Raw genomic sequence first — 25,239 nt, 5'->3', positions numbered from 1 at the left:
AAAGTATTCATCCACAGACGGGCAAACACACAATTACATTCATTATGTACATCACATTTCGATTATGCATGTACATGTACATGTAGTTTGCAATGTACATATGTGTATTACATTTCAGCCTATCAGTAGTAAAGAAATTATTTGTACAAGGATACCACTGATATCAAGTTTTCATAGACACATGTGAGATTGAATTTCTATAGTTTATTTGATGTCCAGAACTAGGCCTATACCATTTTCGCTATTTGCTTCTATTCTAATTAAAGTGATAGGACTAAAATTATTACGTGCTGTGCTCTGACAAGTTCCTAACAAAATTCTGACGACTTCGAAGAATCTGCTTAGGAAACATCAATATCCTGTCTAGCCAATTAAATAAAGGGTATTGAGGTTAACTTTTTGTCTAGCACTCCCAGCATGTCCAAAGACCACCGTGGAGGGCGGGGTCCGAGTTGCAGTCCTTGCTCGCGTTGACGGGAGGCACGAAGCGGGTGCTGTTGTAGTAGTCCCACAGACGGCCGAGAAGATCGACTACCACGTCGCCCAACGAGTCGGAGAGGTCGTTCTCCTCCAGTGGGTCGGCGGTGATGTTGAACAGCCAGACGGCTTTTCCCGCGGGGTCGTTGGCACTTACTCTGGACATGCCGGATTCGGACGGAGGAAACCACTCAGTGTTCGCTGACAATGCAAAATCACAAAACTGATGATGAACATAAAGTATGGGGCGCCAACACTCAGTAACGGCTTGCAGTGAAATGGATAGATGGAGAAGCAAAACAGAAGAAAGAAAAGAAAAACAGGTAGATAAACAAACACATGAATAGGTGGATAGAAAGACAAGGGTATGGATGGATAATAAAAGACGGAAGTTGACCTTTTATCGTATTGGACGAAGATGCGTCTGCACTATCCTCAACCAGAAAATACCACAAACTACATTCACGCTTTTATCATTTTTACCATTTGGCTGTTTGTCTTTCTAACGGACACTTATTCCACACAGAGTACACTTGACTATTCTCCCATGTCCTTTTACTTGTGTGATTGTTTGTAATTTGGTGGTTTTCATCGCATCTCTTCCTACCCTGGTACCCGGTGATGAGCTTCATGTTCCCCCGTCTGATGGCGGCTTGGATGCCCACGTCAAAGATGAGAGATTGGTTGTCGTACTTGGAGTCGATCGAGCTCGGCCTATGCATCAGCGGGTTGATATTGTAGACGATCTCGCGGTCATCATTACCCGACGACCTATTCCTGAAAGAAGATTCCGTTAACATTTAGTAGTTATGTTCAATTCTAGACGGTGATCCTTAACTTCGAGAATAAGTTAATTTCGGGGATAAGCTCATTGGTGGGTATATGGGTTGCCAAATGTCGCATGGTCACTTTCGTCATGAAATCGGTAATTTCTTCAAGGAATGACAATTTCGCTAACGAATACAAAATGCGGACGAGTTTTCGTATTGAGAATGATATCCGGGACCTTGATGATTCTTCCGTTGTCATTTTCCATTGCCCATCATCGACTATTACATCATCGACTTGTCACATAATGACAATTTCGTCGATAAAGTGATGAAAGAGAACCACGCAAGACTTGCCGCCCCATGTACATGTATATCTACGAGTTTATCCTCGAAGTTATAAAATCAAGGCGTGCAAATTGATTTAGATAGTCATCAAGACATGGGCCTAGTCTTGGCGTCATGGCAATATTGTATTCTTCCAAGTTTATACATACTTGATGGTGTCCCACATGTTGACACCATCCAACTGCAGCTCTGTCTCATTTATGGTTGCCCCGGCGACGCCTTCGAGTAGTGTTGGAAACCAGTCGCTCACGTGCATCAGTGCTGTGCTTGTGGTGCCCCTTACGCTGACAGGCAGTAAGGGACTGGTGATGAAGCCTACAGTGCGAATCCCTCCCTCGAAGTAGTTGCCCTTGCGGCCTCGCAGAGGCCAGTTGTTACCTGCATTTTTGTCCGCGGCGCCCCCATTATCTGGTCGAAATCGATGATGGGCAATGAAATGACAACGGAAGAATCATCAAGGTCCCGGATGTCATTCTCAATACGGAAACTCGTCCGCATTTTGTATTAGCCTTTTGTCAAGACCCTCTCGCTGAATGGAGAAGACGGCCCAGCCGAGTGGGTTTGCGCTCGGCTGGGCTCGCTTCGCTTGCCCGTTATAGCCATCCTACAGCAAGAGGACCTTGACAAAATGCTACTTGGAAGTCTATGCTAGGATCCTGCTTATTATTTAAAGCTACTCTTTTTATGGTAGTGTAGCGCAGTGGCGTAGGGTTTGAGATGGCGCCTAGTGGAAATTTGTTACCGTAAATTGGAAAGTTTACATTGAAATGATTTATGCTACTGCTCAAAATGCCTGGAATGGGTGATAATAATGATATGGAATGGCTACTTTTGGGGGATACGACGCAATTGCCCTAACTAGAATTGTACTGCAATACAATTCTAGCGACGGCAATTTACTCGTATCCCCCTCAAGGCCAGTCTATATCTCATTAATACACTCGCACTTGCGACCGGGTCTGCCAAGCCAAAGAGCATTTCTGAAAACCAAAACGGCTGAAAAGAGAATGCCAGGCAACGGCCATCGCGCTCTTCCACGCTTCGTCGAACGCACCGATCTTGAGCTTCATGGCCCGAATTCACGAAGGTGGTACAATCTTGTCCATGGTTGAAACCAAAAACCATGGACAAAGACCATGGGGCGCTAAGTGTGGCATGGAATATTTCGTTACGAAATCAGTCATTTCGTCGACGAAATGACCATTTCGTTACGAAATGTTGTCATTTCGTTACAAAATAGTCACTTCGTCGACGAAATTACTGATTTCGTAATGTAATTTCGTCGACGAAATGATTATTTTGTAACGAAATGACAACATTTCGTTACGAAATCAGTCATTTCGTTACGAAATCAGTCATTTCGTCGACGAAATGACCATTTCGTTACAAAATAATCATTTTGTCGACGAAATTACTGATTTCATAACAAAATATGCCACGCGACACTTGGCGCCCCATGGTCTTTGTCCATGGTTTAAACCATAGACAAGATTGTACCACCTTCGTGAATTCGGGCCATGACTTGATCTCGGAAAGTCGAGAGTTTCCTCGAGTGTCTATTAAGCCATCGCATTCTGTCTGGAAATTGTGATGGAGACAATTACATGAAACTGGATCGATTCATTGGAACTGCACGAAGTTGGTTTCAAGTTCTTTTAAATTTCAAGTTTAGGTAGAAACATGAACTTTGAGCTCATAATGTTTCGCCAGATGCAAATCAAGCGATATAAATGCATTTGGTAATTCCGTGAATGTGATAAACAATGATGGCGTGATCAGCGAAAAAGCCAGAAATAGGTCTCGACTTGAAAAAAGTTTTATTCTACTTCATGAAGCATTAAATTTGATAGACCATTACAATATACATACAGCTCCAAATCACAGGAATGTGGTTCTTCGATTAGACTGGTTAATGCGCTCCCAAGTAAGATTCGAGCACGTGATCTATTCTCACCTGACGTAAACACAAAGACGGTATCGTTCCAGAGTCCCTCCGATACCAGGGTGTCCGTGAGATTTCCGATCGACTCATCCAAATACGCCATCATACCGGCGTAGTATCGGCGATCGTCATTCTCGATGATGCTTCGAGGGTAGGCGTAAGAGTCCGGTACCTGGATCGGTAAGTGCGGGGCTTGGTACGCAAGATACAGGAACAAGGACTGCGAGCCAATCAAAATGACAACAGAGAAGATGAACCTTCATTCTTGTGTTTGTGTGTGTTTACCAATACCATCACCATCATCATCATCATTATCGTCTTCACCATTATCTTTCTCATCATTATTATCACCATGATCTCCATCATCATTATCACCATCATTTCCATCATTATCTTCTTCTTCATCAACACCATCACCATCATTATCTTCCTCATCATTTTCATCACCATCATCTTCATCATCATCATCTTCTTCTTCTTCTTCATCAACACCATCATCATCTTCATCATCATTTTCACCACCATCATCTTCATCATCATCATCATCATCTTCTTCTTCTTCTTCTTCATCAACACCATCATCATCTTCATCATCATCATCATCATCATCATCATCATCTCTAGCATCATCATCATCATCATCATCATCATCTTCTTCTTCTTCTTCATCAACACCATCATCATCTTCATCATCATCATCATCATCATCATCATCATCATCATCATCATCTCTAGCATCATCATCATCCTCATTATCACCTTCATCATCATCATCATCATCATCAACTTATAAAATTTTCCGGCTCTTAAAAATACAGATAAATGTAGATATTCAGATTGATAGATAGATAGATAGATAGATAGATAGATAGATAGATAGATAGATAGATAGATAGATAGATAGATAGATTGATAATACAACTTGTAGATAGGCATTGTCATTTTCCGCATAGTTTTTTTTTTTCTACCTCTCGCTCTCACAAACGCACACACACACACATACACAAAGTAAGAAACTTCTCTGGGTCTTTTAAACTCTTTCTACCTCTCTTTTTTCTCTCATCGCCATGACCTCTCTGTCCCTCTTCATATTTTAACTTTCATACTCTTTTCCTCTATCTCTCGCATTTCTTTCTGTCGTCCTTCTCTTCTTAATTATACTACATGTGTGTATATATATATATATATATATATATATATATATATATATATATATATATATATCATGGCTCGACACTAACTTTTTTGTTTGGTGGCCCGATGGGGCCACCAAAATCCTAAATTTCAAATTTTTGGTGGCCCGAGAGAAAAATTTGGTGTCCCGAAAAAAGAAACAATAAAAAACATTAAAAGTCCTTTTTAATTAGTCAAATATTTAAGTTTTATGATAGTAAGAATTAGAAGTTGGACATATCTACTCCTAAATAAACTCCAACAAACTTGCAACACTCACTCTCGGGCACTCATTCAGTCCTTTTCATCCATCCTTTAAACAAATTTATTGGTAATTTCCGGCGCAAAAAGTTACGAATTTATTGACATACTTTTCAAAAAAGTTTGGTGGCCCAAGGCGGGCCACCAAATTTGCCCTTTTTTGAAATTTGGTGGCCCGACTTTCATTTTTGGTGGCCCCGGTGGCGGCCACCGGGCCACCGTTAGTGTCGAGCCCTGTATATATATATATATATATATATATATATATATATATATATATATATACATATATGTATATATACACTCAACCAAAGTAAGTTCCCCCTAGCATTTTTAGATATTTCTCGAAAAGTATTTTACCGATTTTCATAATTCAAACGGGAACGGATTGGGAATTTTATTACTCATAACATGAATGACATATCATTGCCACCAGATATCATTATTGGTGTGAAAAAAAGCATTTTATGTCAAAATGCATGGAGAAAAAAAGTTGCACTTAAGGTTATATCAATACACATGATGAAGCATACTGTGTACATTTCCTATGCAAGTGAGCAAATGACCTTTTTAAATTGTTATGTAATTCTCAGGAATTTCTTTAGGTACAATATGCTTTCCTATTGAACAGATGTTATGTATACTTTTTAAACAATAGACCTTTTCAACATGAAAATGTTGGTCGAAGCCATGTGCTTTTTAATTCAAATTTGGGTTGATCACATAAATGTGCTTATGGCCATTTTGCATCATGCCGCGTCTGCAAATTTGTAAAAGAGGGAGAGCTATAGCTTTACTTGAAGCTGGGGTTCCGGTTAAGGAGGTGGCCAGGAGACTAGGGGTTTCGCCCAATGCCATAAGGAAGCTTAGAGCAAAGTTTCAGGAATATGAAGAGGTCAAAGATTTGCCAAGAAGTGGCCGATCAAGGGTGACAATGCAAATCACTAAAGTGCAACTTTTTTTCCCCATGCATTTTGACATAAAATGCATTTTTTTTCCACACCAATAATGATATCTGGTGGCAATGATATGCCATTCATATTATGAGTAATAAAATTCCCTATCCATTCCTGTTTGAATTATGAAAATTGGTAAAATACTTTTTGAGATATATCCAAAAATGCTAGGGGGAACTTACATTTTTGGTTGAGTGTATGTATATATATATATATATATATATATATATATATATATATATATATATATATATACATACTATATATATATATATATATATATATATATATATACTATATCTCTCTCTCTCTCTCTCTTATAGCTCACATCACACACAGAAAACCACAAACATCGAGATGAGTGTGTAATGTATGTGTGCTCAACTCTTTCCATCTCTATTTCTTCTCTCTTCCTCTTTATTTCTGTTTCTCTTCTTCTTTCCTTCCCCCTCTACTTCCAAGTCTCCTCCCTTCCTTTCAGTCTTTCTCCTCTTTATAGGCCTACACTACTCTCTTTTTTTTTTTTCCTGCTCGTTCTCTCTCGCTCAAACACGCACACACATAAACATCACACACAAATTGCCTCACCTCATCGGCGTTGTGACTGCGAATAATCTCCTGGGCCCTCTCCGTGAAGATCTTCGTGGAGTACTCGCCTTCGAAGTCGGGCTGGACGTTGGTCTCGCCGTCGCGAAGATCCATGCCGGTGAAGTCGCGACCGCAGCTGTCTCCCGCGGTGTTTTTATACGCCATGTTGTGGGAAAAATGGTCGCCTTTACCGAGCAGCAGCCCTGACATCATTATAAGTTTAGATTCATTCAACAATTCATCTGAACGTTCAATAATGATACTGAACATTGGGTCATTTATACATTACTATGGGGCGCCAAGCATTGCCAAGTGTCGCATTGTCTCTTTCGTTACGAAATCAGTCATTAATGAATAATAGAGAGACTCTTATAAAGCGCTCATTCTACCCAAAAAGATACTCATTCGTCGACGAAATGTTCATTTCGTTACGAAATGAAGTCATTTTGTCGACGAAATGCGTTACGAAATACAGTCATTATTTTCGTCGACGAAATGACTGATTTCGTAACGAAAGATCTCATGCGACACTTGGCGCCCCATGCATTATCTATCAAATCAATCCTTTTCTGTTCTCATTTTTTTTTTTGAATACATGTTTTTACTTTCAACTGATTGACAAATTGCCTAACATCGACGTAAATAAGCACTGAATTGATCAGTGTTTTAGTAGTAAACATGGTAAAAGAAATCATGGGCGTACCTCCGGACACGCACCATTTCCACTACGAGTTTCCGCCCGACAGCAAGTGTTGGTTTTAATCCTTATGACATGTAGCGGGTACTGCGTAAATTAGTCAAATTTATGAAATTCTTCCGTCGAAATGTTTTTATTGCAACTGATTTACAAATTGCCCTACATCGACGTCGGTGATAACAACGATGAATGAATGTTCTGGGAGTTCAAAAAGGGGAGAAAAAAATAATGAGCGCCCTCACCGAAAAATGACTGGAAACCCCTGTTCACCGGCCAGCATGCCTTCTTGTAAAAACCCAGATGCCATTTTCCTACCATGTGGGTGGAATAGTTCGCCTCGGTCAATTTATCGGCCAATGTGGTATCGTCCAGCGGAAGGCACCTGGGCATGACCGGTTTGATTACGCCGTGCTGCTGACCATTATGAATCTAGCAGACGGAATAATGTATAGCGAGTCACCGTTAGCATTAAATCGTTGTCAAAGTTGAATCTTCAGCCTGTTTTCATTAACTTTGACATATTGAAATCATTGATGTACTATACACTTCATCATAATCTCTATCTCAATTGTAACGATACACTGATAAAAGATATTACGTGATACTCCCGTATCATAATATATCTGTTACATTAATGGCGGCAAGGTATACTTAGGCCCTATACATTTTCAAATTTAGATGAGTAATGTTTGAGAAGTGTTTCTACATTTATTGGCCAATATTGGGCGAGGAAGGGTGACAGAAATTAAACGCTGTTAATCAAGCTAATCAATGCTTTGTTTCCTGACCGCAAAAGAAATAGATAGAACGCATGACGGACAGTTGGCCCCGGAACCAGACGTCATGATTAGATAACACTGCGGAATATCTGTTTTATATGATAAAATGTCAGTTTGGCAGCTTCGAGACAGCTCACACTGACCATGCTGACAGAGTATACACTTGCTCACTATATGCATCCATGAAAGTTTTGCAGTTCTCGCGAACTTTCTAGCTGTACATAAAATAGCTGACGAAGATCTTAGTTACCAATAACGGGCAATGCAGCTCGGGAAAACAAATTTACTGATATACAATGTCGCATGCTGTGATCAATTCTGCGGAGAGCGCCGGCTGCCATACCGGCTCATGGCATATGCAGTGCAAATGAAAAAAACAAAACAAAACAAAACAAAACAAAACAAATAAACGAGCAAAACAAACAAACAAACAAACAAACAAACGTATAGGCCTATACAGATATTCCCGATATAGAAGCCTTTTGTTTACGTCATCAGCTTCCAAGTTCATTGGCCCTATCTGTAAAAAGATCAAAGATCCAAAGAAAAATTCCCCGATAACTACCAACATTGAGTCATCTGTTTTGTCCTTATCAACTTTTCCTGCAAGTTTCATTTAAATCCGTTCACAACATTTCGAGTTACCTTGTAAACAGACAAACCAATTAACCTCCTTCTTCCTTCGCGGAAGTAATAAACTGAGATTTCGCTTATACTATTACACCCCTTGCTTTGATGAATTACCGGCTTTGGCCTACTTACATATCCCGACATGTCATATCTTGAACTCTTCAGCAATGGAGGTGTAGAATAGCGAGGAAGATGAAATAAGAATTCAGAAGGCAATGACAGCACATTACCGTTATAAGATTCATGGAACCATTGCTCTTATATTTATCTACACAATGGTGAGTATAGACTACACCTTTCATTATAATTATACCACGTATATTGTCCTAATATGAAGGAGAATCATTTCCTCACCAAATATCGACCGGTCAATAACATGCTTCGTGTAGGGGTGCACAAAGGGGCAACATAGTAATTCTCTAGCTTCACTCCGCGACCGGCTAGATCGTCTAGGACGGGAGTCTCAATCTCCGACTCGTTGCTATGGTAACCAACATCGTTGAATCCCATATCATCGACAATCACGAATACGATGTGCGGCGAGGGCGGGGCGGCATCGGCGACGAAGCAGGCGATGGTAGCGACTACGGCTACTCGAAAGCAGGTGGAAGTCGACATCGTCGGTAGCATCATTCTTGCAGCCGACTGTTGACTAACTTCAACGACTGGCAATTCGAGAGTGTTTTCAAGTCCGTCTCATAAATAGATGTAAAACATGCAAACCCGACAGCGTGACGGACTACTGTGGGAAATAACGATTGGACTCTATAGCGGACGCATTGATATAGGACTGGTAAAGTATGCAAGCAGAAACTATACGCTATTAAGAGTTTCCGCAAGGGAGTTTGAGATTTGCTTCGACATCCTATGATTATGTTTTGTTTTGTTTGGGGGTTAAAGGGATGGTATAGTATTGGTGGGAATGAGGATTTACATGAAACTTTTTCTGCAAGATACTGAGAAAGCACTTATGAAAATTTTACAGAGTATATCATTCTAAGAGGGATCTAGATTTTATTTGACGAAAATCAGTTTCGAAATGGCCGAGACATCTAAAAGTAAAGTAAAACATAGCGATCCTATAATAAAAGGTGGGTCCCACCTTTATTTAGGATTGCTTGTTTTTGATATTATATCAGCCATTTCAAAAACAATTTTCATCAAATTGATTCCTTTGGGAATTGCATGCTCTTTCATATGTCATAAGAGGTTTCTCATTATCTCTCTCTCTCTCTCTCTCTCTCACACACACACACACACACAACCTGAAGCCAGGTCTCAACCAAAACCATACCATTTTCTTTCTTTTTTTTTTTTAGCCAATCACGAGTCTACCGACACCAGTGACGTAATGAAATGAATTGAATTGAAATGATTTACGATGTAAATCCTTTTTATTTAAGGAAAGGGAAAGTACTGAAGTATTCATCCACAGACGGGCAAATCCATTTATCACTTTCATTGTATACATCACATTTTGATTATGCATGTAGTGTGCAATGAATTACATTTCAGCTCATGATTATGATATTAGTAAAGAAATACTGGTAGAAGGATGCAACTAATATCAATTTTTCACAGGCACATGTGAGACTGAATTTTCATATAGCTTATTTGATGTCCTGTTTAAATAGAACTAGGAAGTAGGCCTATACCAATTTCTCTACATTCTTCTATAAATTGACAGGACTAAAGATTGGTATTGTGCTGTGAAAAAAATCTGACGACTTCGAAGAATCTGCACGGGAAATATCAATATCCCGTATAGGCAATTAAAAAGGGCGAATTGAGGTTAACGGGGTATTCCAAACGATTTTCATAATTTCACATCATGTAGTACACAGATCCGTGTATAAATTTGTGGAATTTATTGAGGTCCTTGAGCAGAGATACAATACTCTAAAAATGTTTAAACAAATTACACTGAACAGTGTTGATAACATATGGAGCCTCACGTATTTCAGAAGTGTAGCACTGTAATTCTATTACAATACAACTTGCTTAAAGGGGAAGGCTAGTAACTGATCAGTGGGAATCAGTGGAAATGCTGGGAGATGATTGTTCAAATCCTTATGGGATTCATTCAAGAGTTCATTGTATATCTATTGTTGTGTGAAAATGATTTGCTTCAGAACGGTCTCATATTCAAGTAATGTGCAGATTAATGCCCCGTCACTGACCAGGGACGCTAACCTGGAAGCATTAAACTGCACATTACTTGAATATGAGACCATTCTGAAGCAAATCATTTTCACACAATAGATATACAATGAACTCTTGAATGAATCCCATAAGGATTGGAACAATCATCTCCCCTCATTTCCACTGATTCCCACTGATCAGTTACTAGCCTTCCCCTTTAACATGTTCACCTGTGTAGAATTTATGCACGTCATCTTCTTTCGTTCTGCTTCCTTTAGGCCCAACTCATGCATTCTTATGGTGAGGCTGCCATGTCATCATCCTTGTTCATTGCAATATATTGTTGTAAATTTTGAAAACATTCTTATTCCTCAACCTAATCACTTTAAGTTCTGAAACTTTGTACTCGGTATAACTAATTTATAGTTGTTCAAATGTAAAAGCCTGAAGTTCATCCGGAGATCTCCTTCTTTCTTTCTATAAAACAACAACAACAACTCCTAGCACTCCCAGCATGTCCAGAGACCACCGTGGAGGGCGGGGTCCGAGTCGCAGTCCTTGCGCTCATTGACGGGATGCACGAAGCGGGTGCTGTCGTAGTAGTCCCACAGACGGCCTAGGAGATCGTCTACCACGTCGCCCATCGAGTTGGAGAGGTCGTTCTCCTCCAGTGGGTCGGCGGTGATGTTGAACAACCAGACGGCTTTCCCCGCGGGGTCGTTGGCACTTACGTCAGACAAACCGGATTCGAACGGAGGATACCAGTCAGTGCTCGCTGAACATACAAAAACATAAAACTGATGATGAAAATAATGTATATACATCCAGGTCGAGTAACGGCTTGCATTGACATAGAGAGCTGAAGAGGTAAAAAAGAAGAAAAAACTAGTATATATTTAAACACAATACAATGAATAGATAGATGAGAGACAATCATGTTTACGAACAGATGGATGGAAATGAAAAGACGGAAGTTGAATTAATGGCTTTTATCACAGTGGGTGAATTAAAGATACAGTATGTCTGGTCTATCCTCAACTAAAAAATACTACAAACTACACGATTTTTACGATTTGGTTGCTTGTTTGTCTTTCTAATTGACACGTATTCCACAAGGAATACGCTTGACTATTCTTCCATGTCCTTTTATTTGTGTTATTGTTTGTATTTTGGTGGTTTTCATCACATTTTTTCCCTACCCTGATACCCGGTGATCAGCTTCATGTTCCCCCGTCTGATGGCGGCTTGGATGCCCACGTCAAAGATGAGAGATTGGTTGTCGTACTTGGAGTCGATCGAGCTTGGCCTCTGCATCAGCGGGTCGATATTGTAGACGATCTCGCGGTCATCACTACCCAACGTGCCACTCCTGAAAGAAGATTTCGTCAACTATTTTATTGGTGTAGTCGCACGGGTTCACCTATAGTCACTTTGCAGGACCCATAGATTATTCTACTAAAATGTCTTCAAATTTCATACATACAATAATTGTTACCGAAGATTGTATCATGACAAATATATTGAAAGCTTATTGATGACTTGTACATGTAGGCTCCTAATTGTGTTTGAAATACTCTGTTCTAAAAGGCCAGTCTTAAAAGAAGCGCTTAATGTCCATGACCAAGCTACAATGGGACCAACGGCTTTAAGTTGTACCCTTCAGAGGATAGGTAATGAGGTGAGGATCAGATGCCTTACTCTTATAGACGCAACCGCTGATGGTTGTGGACTCGAACCAGCGACCTGACAATCAAAAGTCTGTGGTATTATCCACTGAATCACAGTTGTTCCCGACAGAAAATCGATGCCTTTGAATTGACTCTAGCCACTAAAAGATCTAATAATCTTAGTGACGTCGATCATGAAAATATTGTATTATTCCAATTTGTTAAACAGTAACTGTATAGATATTTACATACTTGATAGTGTCCCACATATTAATGCCATCCAACTGCAGCTCTGTCTCATTTATGGTTGCCCCAGCGACGCCTTCGAGTAGTGTTGGAAACCAGTCGCTCACGTGCATCAGTGCTGTGCTTGTGGTGCCCCTTACGCTGGCAGGCAACAAGGGACTGGTGATGAAGCCTACAGTGCGAATCCCTCCCTCGAAGTAGTTGCCCTTGCTGCCTCGCAGGGGCCAGTTGCTACCTGCATTTTTGTCCCCGACGCCCCCATTATCTGAGCGAGATCATTTGGCAATGACGTGACAACGGAAGAATCATCAAAATTCCGGATGTCATTCTCATTAATGCGGAAACTCTTCACGCCCATGCTTGGATCCTGCTTGATTTACCGCTAAACTTAATCTTATTCATATTTTGCCCATAAATCAAACTTTTATGGAAAAGAATGCATCGCCTAAAGTTGGGTGTAGTCGTATGATTCTTACATTCTCTCTTCATATTGTGTTGTTAAGTGTCTTCAACAATGGAAGACAGTCAGCTCAGTCATTGCATTCAAAAATGATCTGAAGTATCGTCAACGGACATATTGTCATTAGGACTGCATGGTGGCATCTATAGTACAATGTTTAATCGTAACAATATGAATGATGCTCTTGCCTATGCCATCGCATTCTGTCTGGAAATTGTGGTGCAGTCAATTACACGAAACTGGATCAAGTCATTGGATCTGCACGAAGTCGGTTTCAAATTCTTTTAAATATTTCAATTTTATGTAAAAACATGCACTTCACAGACAAAACGATGTAGTTACAATGTTAATTACAGCTCCAAATCAGAGAAATGTGGCTTTCAACTCGACTGGTTAATGCGTAAGATCCCAGCACGTGATCTATTCTCACCTGACGTAAACACAAAGACGGTATCGTTCCAGAGTCCCTCCGATACCAGAGTGTCCGTAAGATTTCCGATCGACTCGTCCAAATACGCCATCATACCGGCGTAGTACCGGCGATCCCCATTCCTGATGATTCTTCGCGGGTAGGCGTACGAGTCCGGTACCTGGATCGGTAAGTGTGGGGCTTGGTAGGCGAGATACATGAACAAGGACTGCGGGCCAAATCAAAATGACAACAGAGAAGATAAACCTTCAAATCCTGAAGAACATCATCACCATCAACTTCCATGATTTCCCAACTCGTAAAAATGAATGAATAGATACTATAGATAGATTTATAGATAGATCTAGATAGGTAGAAAGTTAGATAGAATGATAAATAAACAGATAGATTGATAGATGTACCTTGTAGATAAATAGATATATATAAATAGATAAATAAATGAGTGAATAAATCGATTAATAAATAGGTAGATGAAACAAATGATGATACAAAAAGTAGGCGTATACTACTTAAAATCCTTTAACTCTCTTTCTCTCTCTCTCCCTCTCCCTCTCTCACGTGGGGACACTTCTCTGGTTTTCATTTGAATCTTTCTCTCTCTTATCTCTCTTTGATATCTTTTCTGTCTTTATTTCTACATTTCACACTCTCTTCGTCTCCCTCTCTCATTTCTTTCTGTCGCTCTCCTCCTTATATATTACTTTCTCTTTTGCTTTGGTATGCTTTTTTCTCTTACTCACACACATTACCCACACACAAACGCACACAGAAAGTGTGTGCCTGTTTCTTCCCATATCTCTTTCTTCTCTCTTTGCCATCCTGTCTCTCCTCTTACCTTCCTCTTTCCCACTCTCTCTCCTCACTTCCTCTCTATTTTTTTTCTCTTTCTCTTTAGATATACTCTCTCTTCTGTTCTTTATGCTCGTTCTCTCTCTCTCGCTCACGCACACACACACACACACACACACAAATTTCCTCACCTCATCGGCGTTGTGGTTACGAATGATCTCCTGGGCCCTCTCCGTGAAGATCTTCGTGGAGTACTCGCCTTCGTAGTCGGGCTGGACGTTGGTCTCGCCGTCGCGAAGATCCATGCCGGTGAAGTCGTGACCGCACCTGCCCCTCGCGTTGTTTTTGTGCGTCACGTTGTGGGAAAAATGGTCGCCACTACCGAGCAGCAGCCCTGACGCATTTTGGTAGTTACAAGTTCAAATTAATTCAACAATTCATCTGAACATCCAGTAATAACATCGTAGATGTATCATTCATTATCTCGATTTCTCCAGGTACCAATAACTATATTAAACCAAATTTCGGATTCTTTGCGTCTCTTGTGGCTGCCCTAGGCCTCTGCCGCTCTTTATTCGATGTCAATATTTTCCCCTCTGCTTCTCAGTCTCTTTGCGAAGATGCTGTCGGATATCATGAGCGCCCAGCATATATATTTATTTATTTATTTATTTATTTATTTATTTATTTATCTATTTATTTAGTTATTTATTTATTTATTTATTTATTTATCTATTTATTTATTTATCTATTTATTTATTTATTCATTCATGTATTTGTTATTATTTATTTATTTATTCATCTATCTAATTTTCATTTATTTATCTATTTATTCATTCATTTATCCTTTTATTCATTTAACGTCTTTGACCATCGCACTTGCATGGTGTCCACTGTCCTTGTAAAGTGCTGCCACAGCAACAAGTCCCTACCAAGGTTATCCCAGGGAGATCACCTCGATCCCTGGTTATTCGTTAGGGATGAATGCACTTCGAACAACAACGACGACACAAATTTCCTTCTCTTTAAGTTTACGTTTTGTATGTTGAACGCCCCGGGGTTGAACGTCCATCCGTGTTTAGGTTGTAGGCGACGGCCCCTATTAACCTTGGTACGTCAATTGTATCTATGATGAAAAGCCTATAAGTGTGTATTTCATTCTAAATAAGGGTACCGTCACTTTCTTCTTTTTCCACTTCTTCTCCTTATTTTCTTGACATTATCAAACTACGTATGGGGGTCAATCCTAGTAATGAATACTATACCAGCCATGCATGCTGCCACAAAATTTCAAGAGCAGGGCGACAAAAATAATGGACAAAAAAGACTCATACATCGTGATGTGATGTTGACAACTCACTATCAAAGGGAGAATGTTGATAAGACTATATATATATATATATTATATTATATATATATATATATATATATATATGTATTATGATTAGTAATGATGGCGATGATGAAAATGATGATAACTGTAACACTAACAGCAATTATATCAATGATGACAGTACAGTGTATTTGAAATCATCAGTAGGCCTACTTATATTACTACTAATTGCAATAACGATAAAAATTCTAGGAGTTTGAAAAGGGGGAGGGGAGTTAAATGCCAAAATACGGCACTGGCCAAAAATAATGAGCGCCCTCACCGAAAAATGACTGGAAACCCCGGTTCATCGGCCAGCATGCCTTCTTGTAAAAACCCAGATGCCATTTACCCACCATGTGGGTGGAATAGTTCGCCTTGGTCAATTTATCGGCCAATGTGGCATCGTCCAGAGGAAGGCACCTGGGCTTGACCGGGTCGATCACGAGGTGCTGCTGACCATTATGAATCTATAGCCGACGGAATAACACATAACGAGTTACCATTAGCATTAGATTGTTGGGAAAGTTGGATCAGGGAGGTGGAAGAAAGAGTTGGATCTTTGAGATATGTTGCAACACTTCATCATAATCTGCTATAGAATGGCGGCAAGGTATGATTGTAGATTCTGAAATTCATATAGAGGAGTAATGCTTGCAGAGTGTTTCTAGAATAATAATAGACTGATTTGGCAAGGAAGGGTGACAGGAAAAAAAAAAGGCGCTTTTAGCATTCAATCGAATGCTTTGTTTATTGACTACAGAAGAAACGGGAAAAATGCATGACGTCAGTAATGGCCCCGGAACCAGACGTCAATTCCGGAATATCTGTTATGATAAAATATCAATTCGGCGGTAATTCGAGACAATATAACACTGACAGAATATAGACCTACTAATGAGTGTCATTATGACGTAGGCAGCCTATACAAGAAAGTTTAGAAGTTCTCCTAAAATTTCTAGTTGTAAAGAAGATTTTAATTACCAATTTTGCATGCAGTAATAATCTGATGCGAAGTGCGTTAACAAACGTTATATACCCAATCCATCCCATTGAATATGCCGAGCATATGAAAAGAGAATGTATAGGCCTACAGACGTTCCATAATATAGAATGCCACAAATTAAATAATCGTATTTGCTCACAGTATTGAAAAACCTTGCAGGTCGAAGGGTGCGGACGTGCCGTGGTGCTCTCGCTGTTCTACTTGTACTATTAACCGAATTTTGCATCTATTTTCTGCCTTTCAGCTTTGATTAATATTGTTTGTTCTTCTTGATCATATGAGTGAGCCTGTTTTTCATTTATTTGATCCTTATGTGACACATTTCTGCTGAACTTGTTTTGAAATTTGACTGCGGATCTGAAAGGACAACGCATATCATCGTAAGTTGTTCGACTCACGGCAGTTAAGCACTGCTTTGCACAGCCTGTCGCAGTGAGTGCACGTCCGCTGCTCTTTAGCTTCCGCCCTATACAGTTTGAGTTACCGTGATTTATACATGTTATCACTTACTTTACTACTTTGTTGTGTTGATGTTATATACTTCGTAAGATCATTTATCATTCATTGTAGCGAACAGTATATTGTCTAATTATTATTTTTCTTTTTGTCTTAGATGTGTAGGCCTATTTTCCTCTGTTTTGAGTTATAGTATCCACTATTAGTATTATCCATATATCTATATCTTTGATTGACTTCACCTGTAGTTTATTTGTGAAAGGAAAGTATTATCTGTCTGTTACTGTGTTATTATATATCCACTGTGTATTTACACCCAGGTGTCAAAATACATCTGATTCTGTGTATACTTGTGTAAACTGCAGTGTTCGGTCGCTGCACGTTGCCAAAGCTATAGTGTGTAGCTACATGTAGCTGCCATTTTGTTTCTCACCTCCTCTATACACGCGTTCTCTTTTGTAATTCCCTTTGTTCTATACTATCCGACCTATTTACTTTATAACTGAGAGGCCTCAGACTTTCTTTAGAGTTCCTTATCGCTTGGTCTCTCTTGTCATTGCCTGGTTTTTTTCCTTTTCTTCGTATTCGGTCCGGTGCGCCTTTAGTCCTCCTTTTCCCTTTTATTCATTTCGCCTCTCCCTGCCCCACTCTATTGTTTATCCCCACTCGATCCTCTCCCTACATGGCCGTCACAATGGCGGCCATGTCTGGAATTCAGGACGTCCCTCCCCTCATTGTTCCCGCTAATGACTCCGAAGAAAACCCCAACAACCTCTCAGAGATAGAACCTGACCCCACTCCGATTCCTAGCCGCGACACTGGCTTTACTGAAGTATCACGAAAAAGACAACGACCGAATTCCCAACCCTACTCCGATGACGAATCTGATCTGTTTCACACACCCACCGTCCTCCCTTCAACCCGCATGTAACTATCATTGGCACAGTCAAAAACATTACTCTCATCAACCCCATCCAGATCGCACGTGAAATAAACAAGCTAGTAGGAAAAGTGTTTCAAGTCCAACGCAAACAAAAATCCTTCACTATCAAATGTTTCAATCCTAAACAGGTTCGTACTCTTATGGAACTGAATGAATTCTGCAAAACCCCAATTCGTGTCACTAACGACAAGTCATTCTCTCCTGTTCTAAAAGGTGTCATCAAACGCGTCTTGCCCAAAGTTCAAACTTGCACGTAAAGTGCAAAATTACTCCACTTTGAATCATGTTTCCTACGCTGAAGCTGCCAAAAAACTACAGAGTACCCAATCCAACACCCAGGCTATGAATTCTAACCCAGATCAATCTGACCCGCAACATCTCCCAGGTCCTCATGTGCCCGATTCTCCTCCTCAATCCACCATACCTGCTCCCATTCATAACTCCAAGTCCAACCCTACCACCTCCTCCATCACTACTTCTCGCTCCCATCCTACCACTGTGAATGTGACCCATGCATTTACTCAACCCCAACAGGCTACTGACAGGGCCCAGGTTCACAGAAGCCTCCCAGTCCCCACAGATACAAATACGGCCTCCACTCAAACTAACAAACGGCAACTCCCTCCTACAACATCCATTCTCCTAGTAGAAAAACTAGTCTCCTTTGTGAGCACAGTTATCAACAATCTTCATGCGGCTGATTCTGACCACAAGAGAATCATGTTAGTTGTTCAATCTGCAAACACTTGCTTCGATGTGGTCGTTTCCCAGGAAAAGATATTCGAACTCCTACACCAGAACCAATAATGGATCTGAACCTCATTATTTGGCAGTGGAACGCCAGAGGGCTCCCCTCTAATGGCGCGGAGCTGACTCAACACATCTACTCTTCCCCTTCTCCCCCACATGTTATCCTCGTGCAAGAGACCTGGTGTCACTATGACACAAATTTCTCCATTCCTAAGTATACTGCTCTGTGGCGCAATCGCGTCTCATCACGTGGAGGTGGCTGTGCAATTTTTATTCATCAAGACGTAAATTTCAGCAATGTTCATTATTTCCCTCACTTAGAGGGCTTAAAAGTCAATATTCTGTATAGAAATGTTTCTGTCACTGTGATAAATTTTTACAATCCCATAAAAAGATTGTCCACACAAGATTTACTTTCACTTACAGTCGACTGCCTGCCGTACTATGTCATTGGAGGAGATTTTAACGCCCACCATCCTGCATGGGGAGGAACCACTATGGACCTCAACGGAAAAGTCATATTTGAATTTTGCAATGATCACGATATTGTTATGCTTAACGATTCCTCAGCAACACGCTTTGACATTGCTAGAGGATCTTCCACATCAATTGACCTCACTCTTGTTCCTCCGTCATTAGCCCCCCACTGTAACTGGTCGGTATCCCCGTTTTCCCTCGGGAGTGATCATTACCTTATATATTGCAGTGTTCATTTTACTTTGCCATTAAAGCGACTTTCCATACCTAGCGCTTCCTCTCAAAATCATGACAATCTTCCGCCCCGTTGGGCTTTTCGAAGAGCCAATTGGGAATTATTTCAGCGTGAACTAGAATTGTTACATCATTCACACAGCTCCCGTCCAGCAAATATTTACGATTTGTATGATCTTTTTCTACAATGTATTACCCAAGCTGCTAATGCTTCTATTCCCCTCCAGACCCCGACCTGTCGCCCACCTCTTCCCTGGTGGTCGGCGGCCTGTTCGAGAGCTGTCCGCGACCGTCATCGTGCCAAACGCAAGCTTGATAAGTCATATCTTTACGATGACTTAATCACTTATCTACAATTAAATGCTGCAGCCAGGCGCACCATTATATCAGCCAAACGTTCTCATTTCACTACTTTTTGCAACTCTTTGAACCGTTTTTCCCCACTCTCAGATGTATGGTGCAAAGTAAAACTATTGTCTAACAATAACACCAGGAGTACCTTCCCACCCATACTTATAAACAATGCTTATACTCATGACGCCCACTGTATCGCCAATGCTATGGCAGTTGCTTTCTCTCAAAAGCCTTCTTTAACTCCCACTCTCCCTCTCCCTACTTCCCAACCCCCATCCTATATACATGACAATGATTCTCCTCTCAACGCTCCTTTCACTCCCAAAGAGCTCGAAATGGCGATCAAAGCTTCCAAAAACTCAGCCCCTGGGGGCGATGGAATCAACAAACAGTTGTTAAGCCATTTAAATGACAATATGTTTTGCTCTCTGTTAGAGATTATTAACATGAGTTGGGAAACGTCTGTGATCCCGCCCCAATGGAAACACTCCATTATCAAGCCCATACTAAAGCCTGGCAAGGACAAACACTCCATCAGCTCCTACCGCCCAATTTCTCTCACACCTATTGTATGTAAACTCATGGAACGTATGATTGTCCGTAGACTCTCGTACATTATTGATAAATATGATTTAATTTCTTCCCATCAGTCAGCTTTCCTCCGACATCGTAGAATTCTCAATAATCTCCTTTGCTTAGAATCCGAAGTAAGGAAATCCCTATTCAGTAAAGGATATACGGTCGCTATCTTTCTTGACATTTGTCAAGCCTTCGACTCTATTAATCATCAGGTACTGCTTTCCAGACTATACTCAGTGGGACTTCGAGGCCGATTTCTAAGCTGGGTACAAAGTTTTCTGGACTCACGAACTTTTCAGGTGCAAATAAACTCCACACTTTCAGACATTCGTACATGCCAAGCTGGCCTCCCGCAAGGTAGCGTCATTAGTCCTCTATTATTCAATTTGTTTATTGATGAAATTATACATTATTGTGCATCAAACGTGTCTATGTATGCTGACGACATCGCTTTATGGCATTCTTCTACCAGTCTTCGTCACATCAATACAAAACTCCAGTCCGATGTGAATAGCATCTCTGGTTGGATGACACAGTATGGACTCTCTCTGTCTACTAATAAGTCTAAAGTGGTTATATTTCACTCTCGCCCAGTTTCTCCCACAGGTTTCTGCATTCGTCTCCAGAACGCTCCGCTTGAAGTCGTCCCTTCTCATAAATACCTAGGGGTTACCCTTGATTACTCCTTGTCATGGTCCCCTCATGTTCAAGACATCTTAATGAAATGCAACAAACGGTTAAACCTCCTCCGTTCGCTAACTGGTTCAAACTGGGGCGCCGATACACAAATCCTCCTCTTACTCTACCGGTCTCTAGTTCGCCCTCATCTCGACTACGCCTGTGAAATCTATGGTTCTTTATCCCCGCTCCTTTCAAGCAAACTAGATACAGTACAGGGCCATGCCCTTCGAATATGCACCGGCGCGCTACCATCCACCGCCCTGCATGCACTTCAAGTAGAATGTAACGAACCACCACTCCATATACGCCGTGAAAGGGCCGCCTTCAATTACTGCGCTTACATATACACACTGTCCCCAATTCACCCCGTCCGAAAAGCCATTGTCAACTGCTGGCAATACTCTTCGAATAAATGGCCACAAAACAAACTTCCTTTCGCTCTCCGAGTAAAGCCGCTTACGGACACTTTCCTAAAGCTGCAACCAATGCATGTTTATCCCAGTCCCCCTTGGTCCATTGAACATCCCAATATTGACTTCTCTCTTCACAGGTCATGTCCCAAGACCGCCCTCCCTTCAGCGCAACATCAAACTGCTCTTCAAACCATAAAGACCACATATTCAAACCACCTGACAATTTACACTGACGGTTCCCATGATCCCTCCACTAACTGTTCTGGCATTGGAATTTACGTACCTCACTATCGTCATGAAATAAGTGAAAGGGTTTCACCCATCTCAATTTGTCGTACAGAACTGGTAGCAATTCTTCTTGCCCTATCATGGCTGGAATCCTCTCCCCCTCTCAGAGCTGTTATTTTCTCAGATTCTCTCAGTGCATTGACACTCTTGAATAACCACACCTCAAATATCCTTGACCTTCCCAATGAAGTCCTTCTTAAATGCTCAAATCTTGTAATGAATGGGTGTGACATCACTTTAGCATGGGTACCAGCTCACTGTGGTCTAGCGGGCAACGAAAAAGCCGATTATCTAGCCAAACAAAGTTTACGTAAGAATATTACAATCAGTGTTCCTCTAAGTGTTGATGATATACGACATGTAATTAAACATAGGTGTCTTGACGCTTGGAACGCGTTATGGCGCTCGTCTAAGAAAGGACGCCATCTTTTCAACATCCAACCCTGTGCCTCAAACACCTTCACCTTTGAAAGTCTGAATAGACGTGATGAAATAATAACTCACCGACTCCGCATGGGCAGAGCCAGATTAGCAACTTTTTATCATATTATCCGTAAGCATCCCACTGGTCTTTGCTCAATATGCAATGCACTGGAAACCGTGGAACATTATCTATTACACTGCAAACAACACACAAATCAACGTACAAATCTCATGCGTGCTATCCATAAGCAATCACTAAACATCTCTGATTTACTCGCAAATCACAAAGCTCTGGACGCAGTTATTGCCTATGTCAAGGAAACCAACAAATATCACAGTATTTAAGATTGCATAACTTTGCTGTAGCATGGACTTTGCAAAGTCTTGCAGAATGTACATGTACTTTATCATTTTGCAAACGTAGATTTCAAGATATTTTGTGAGTCGTCGTATTATGTGTTATTATGCATTATTGGTATTATCAATTACTTGTTTATTAACAATGTCTCCCACGTTGCTGTGGAATACATTTGAAGAGGTATGTACATGTATCATACATCTTCATAAATAATTGCGAGTTGCCTATACACACGTCATGTTGGCATATATCTGCTTATCAATGATATGTGGGTTTTTGTGTTTGTTTGTTTTGTTTTGTTTTTGTTTGGTTTTCTTTTTTCATGCTTGATTGTGATAAATCTCACTTATGTTTTATTTAGTCTCGTTTTCCCCTTCCCAGTACACAGGGGAAGGACTTTCAATCTCCCCTATCCTCAGCGTAATAGACCTTCACGACATTCGCAGCGGACATCGCTCTCCGGTCCCCTCCGACAACAAGCCCACCTTTGAATTGGTCAGCCGTCACGTCGAGGCCTCCATCCGTCCACCTCGCCTATAGGTGCCGGAATCTGCAGCAAGCGGGTTTGGGGAGTCACTCGCTGCTGCAGATCCCGGCATCTCCCTCAATGGGTCTCTATTATATAAAATATATACATGTATATTGTCTTACGTTCCTTGCGTGCGTTTCCCTAGCAAGAACAGGGGATCCTTTCGTTCATATACCTATAGTGTAATTTTATAAATGATACACCTTTCATCATTTTTGTGGTGAGAACAACTTAAAAATATTTGTTAATCCCCTTTTGTATGAGTCGCCTGCACCTAATTAATACTTTAAATCTGTGGTTTGAATTTATTTTGAAGATTATTATGACTCCCATTTTCTGGCACTAAATTGTACTTTTTTATTTTTTGGGGCTTGAAGCCCGCAGGTATACTCATACGTCTTTGATTCCAGGATTATATCTGTATCATATTTCTCCGTTGTTTGCTGCAAATATTTTTCTGTATCAACGCCTTAGAGCTCCTTGATATAAACACTGCAAATATTTTTCTGTATATGCGAATATTTTTCTGTATCAACGCCTTAGAGCTCCTTGATATAAACACTGTATATATATATTTTTTTCTTCTTCTTCTTTCTTTCGAAACAATGATACAGTTATAGTAATTTTGTCTATTTTGTAAAAAACATATCATTGTGTGTGTGCTCTATCTAAATACTGTACATTATTTTGGGTTGAACCATGATATGGATGTGTCTGAGCGTGGTTGAAGGTGTGTGTATGTGGTTGAGTGTGTGCACGTGGATGAGTTTAGTGTGCGGTACACGCGCGCGTGTATTGTGTAGTTATTTGAGTTTGTCTGAAGAATAATATGAGGTATTCATCAATATCATATGAGCTCCCTCGTGGAGACTTTATGAGCTCCTTTGTGGAGACAATATGAGCTCCCTCGTGGAGACGATATGAGCTCCCTCGAGGAGACTTGGTATGCATTTAATATTCTTGTTTATATCTCTTTAAGATCTATAATGTTTGTTTTATGTTATAAGTGCTGTCTGGGGCAAATTATTTGTATAGGGCCCCATTTCTCTCTCTCTCTCTTCTTTCGATCTTTAAAATAACAACAACATATTGAAATAGATCGAAATTTCATTTAGCATGTACTGTCATACTATTTCGAGATTTGCCTAATGAATAACCGGCTTACTTGCATATTCTATTATACATGTACTATAACAACATCATTTATCATATATCTTGCTATTATCTAGCATATATCTTGGGGAAGATGCATTGAGAATTAAAGAGGGAATCACAGCACGCAGCCGTTATAAGAATCATTCATGGAACCAGTCCTACGATAAATATCTACACAAGTATTATTGCTCGGCGTTTGCAGATAAGTATAGACGACACCTCCATACAACGGATTTTAAAATGAAGGATAAATATTTCCTCACCAAATATCGACCGGTCAATAGCATGCTTCGTGTAGGGGTGCACAAAGGGGCAACATAGTAATTCTCAAGCTTCACTCCGCGACCGGCTAGATCGTCTAAGATGGGAGTCTTAATCTCCGACTCGTTGCTATGGTAACCGACATCGTTGAATCCCATATCATCGACAATCACGAACACGATGTGCGGCGAGGGCGGGGCGGCATCGGCGACGAAGCAGGCGATGGTAGCGACTACGGCTATTCGAAAGCAGGTGGAAATCGACATCGTCAGTAGCATCATTCTTGCAGCCGACTGTTGACTAACTTCAGCTACTGGCAATACAAAATTCTTTATACGTCCGTCTATTATAGACTTCAATGCAACAAACATAGATGTAAAACATGCAAACCCGTCAGCGTGACTGACTGCTCAGGGAAATAGTGACTGGACTCACTGGCGGACGCATTGATATAGGACTGGTAAAGTACACATGGAGAAACTATTCCCTCTGGAGCGTTTCACATGCGGAAACGCTCAATAGGGAATGTGAGTTTACGCTTCTTTTTTTTTTTTTTTTTTTTTTTTTTGCTCTCTTGTTGCTTTGACATCCTATGATTTTTTCTGTTG

The 25,239-nt window shown here is 40.6% G+C and overlaps 2 protein-coding genes across 2 annotated transcripts; both read right to left on the bottom strand.

Annotated features, from left to right (window-relative positions):
• Positions 1-403: 403 nt before the first annotated feature.
• Positions 404-9,236, bottom strand: LOC140238694 (arylsulfatase J-like). The gene is made up of 7 exons (XM_072318594.1): positions 8,973-9,236; positions 7,452-7,638; positions 6,513-6,715; positions 3,547-3,754; positions 1,742-2,000; positions 1,085-1,254; positions 404-678 (listed from the first exon to the last, which is right to left on the bottom strand). Exons 1-7 carry the CDS (start codon positions 9,234-9,236, stop codon positions 404-406), a joined length of 1,566 nt encoding a protein of 521 aa, XP_072174695.1.
• A 2,024-nt stretch (positions 9,237-11,260) lies between these two features.
• On the bottom strand, positions 11,261-24,897 carry LOC140238693 (arylsulfatase J-like). Its single transcript, XM_072318593.1, has 7 exons — positions 24,634-24,897; positions 16,008-16,194; positions 14,544-14,746; positions 13,564-13,771; positions 12,680-12,938; positions 11,960-12,129; positions 11,261-11,535 (listed from the first exon to the last, which is right to left on the bottom strand). The coding sequence occupies exons 1-7, from the start codon at positions 24,895-24,897 to the stop codon at positions 11,261-11,263; spliced, it is 1,566 nt and encodes a 521-aa protein (XP_072174694.1).
• Between the last annotated feature and the right edge of the window lie 342 nt (positions 24,898-25,239).

This window comes from Diadema setosum, chromosome 15, assembly GCF_964275005.1.
Source record: "Diadema setosum chromosome 15, eeDiaSeto1, whole genome shotgun sequence".
Classification (NCBI taxonomy): Eukaryota; Metazoa; Echinodermata; class Echinoidea; order Diadematoida; family Diadematidae; genus Diadema; species Diadema setosum.
The sequence above is the reverse complement of the archived record's forward strand: the minus strand, read 5'-3'. Positions and strand labels throughout refer to the sequence as shown.

What these genes read in the sequence shown, in the direction of transcription:
- LOC140238694 (XM_072318594.1), bottom strand. Translation starts at nt 9,236, where the DNA reads ATGTCGACTTCCACCTGCTTTCGAGTAGCCGTAGTCGCTACCATCGCC. An exon ending in TATTGACCGGTCGATATTTG is followed by an intron (nt 7,639 to 8,972) that starts GTGAGGAAATGA and finishes TCCGTCTGCTAG; the next exon opens with ATTCATAATGGTCAGCAGCA. An exon ending in CGTCTTTGTGTTTACGTCAG is followed by an intron (nt 2,001 to 3,546) that starts GTGAGAATAGAT and finishes GATTTCGACCAG; the next exon opens with ATAATGGGGGCGCCGCGGAC.
- LOC140238693 (XM_072318593.1), bottom strand. Translation starts at nt 24,897, where the DNA reads ATGTCGATTTCCACCTGCTTTCGAATAGCCGTAGTCGCTACCATCGCC. An exon ending in GTAACCACAACGCCGATGAG is followed by an intron (nt 13,772 to 14,543) that starts GTGAGGAAATTT and finishes TTTGGCCCGCAG; the next exon opens with TCCTTGTTCATGTATCTCGC. An exon ending in GCTGATCACCGGGTATCAGG is followed by an intron (nt 11,536 to 11,959) that starts GTAGGGAAAAAA and finishes TTGTATGTTCAG; the next exon opens with CGAGCACTGACTGGTATCCT.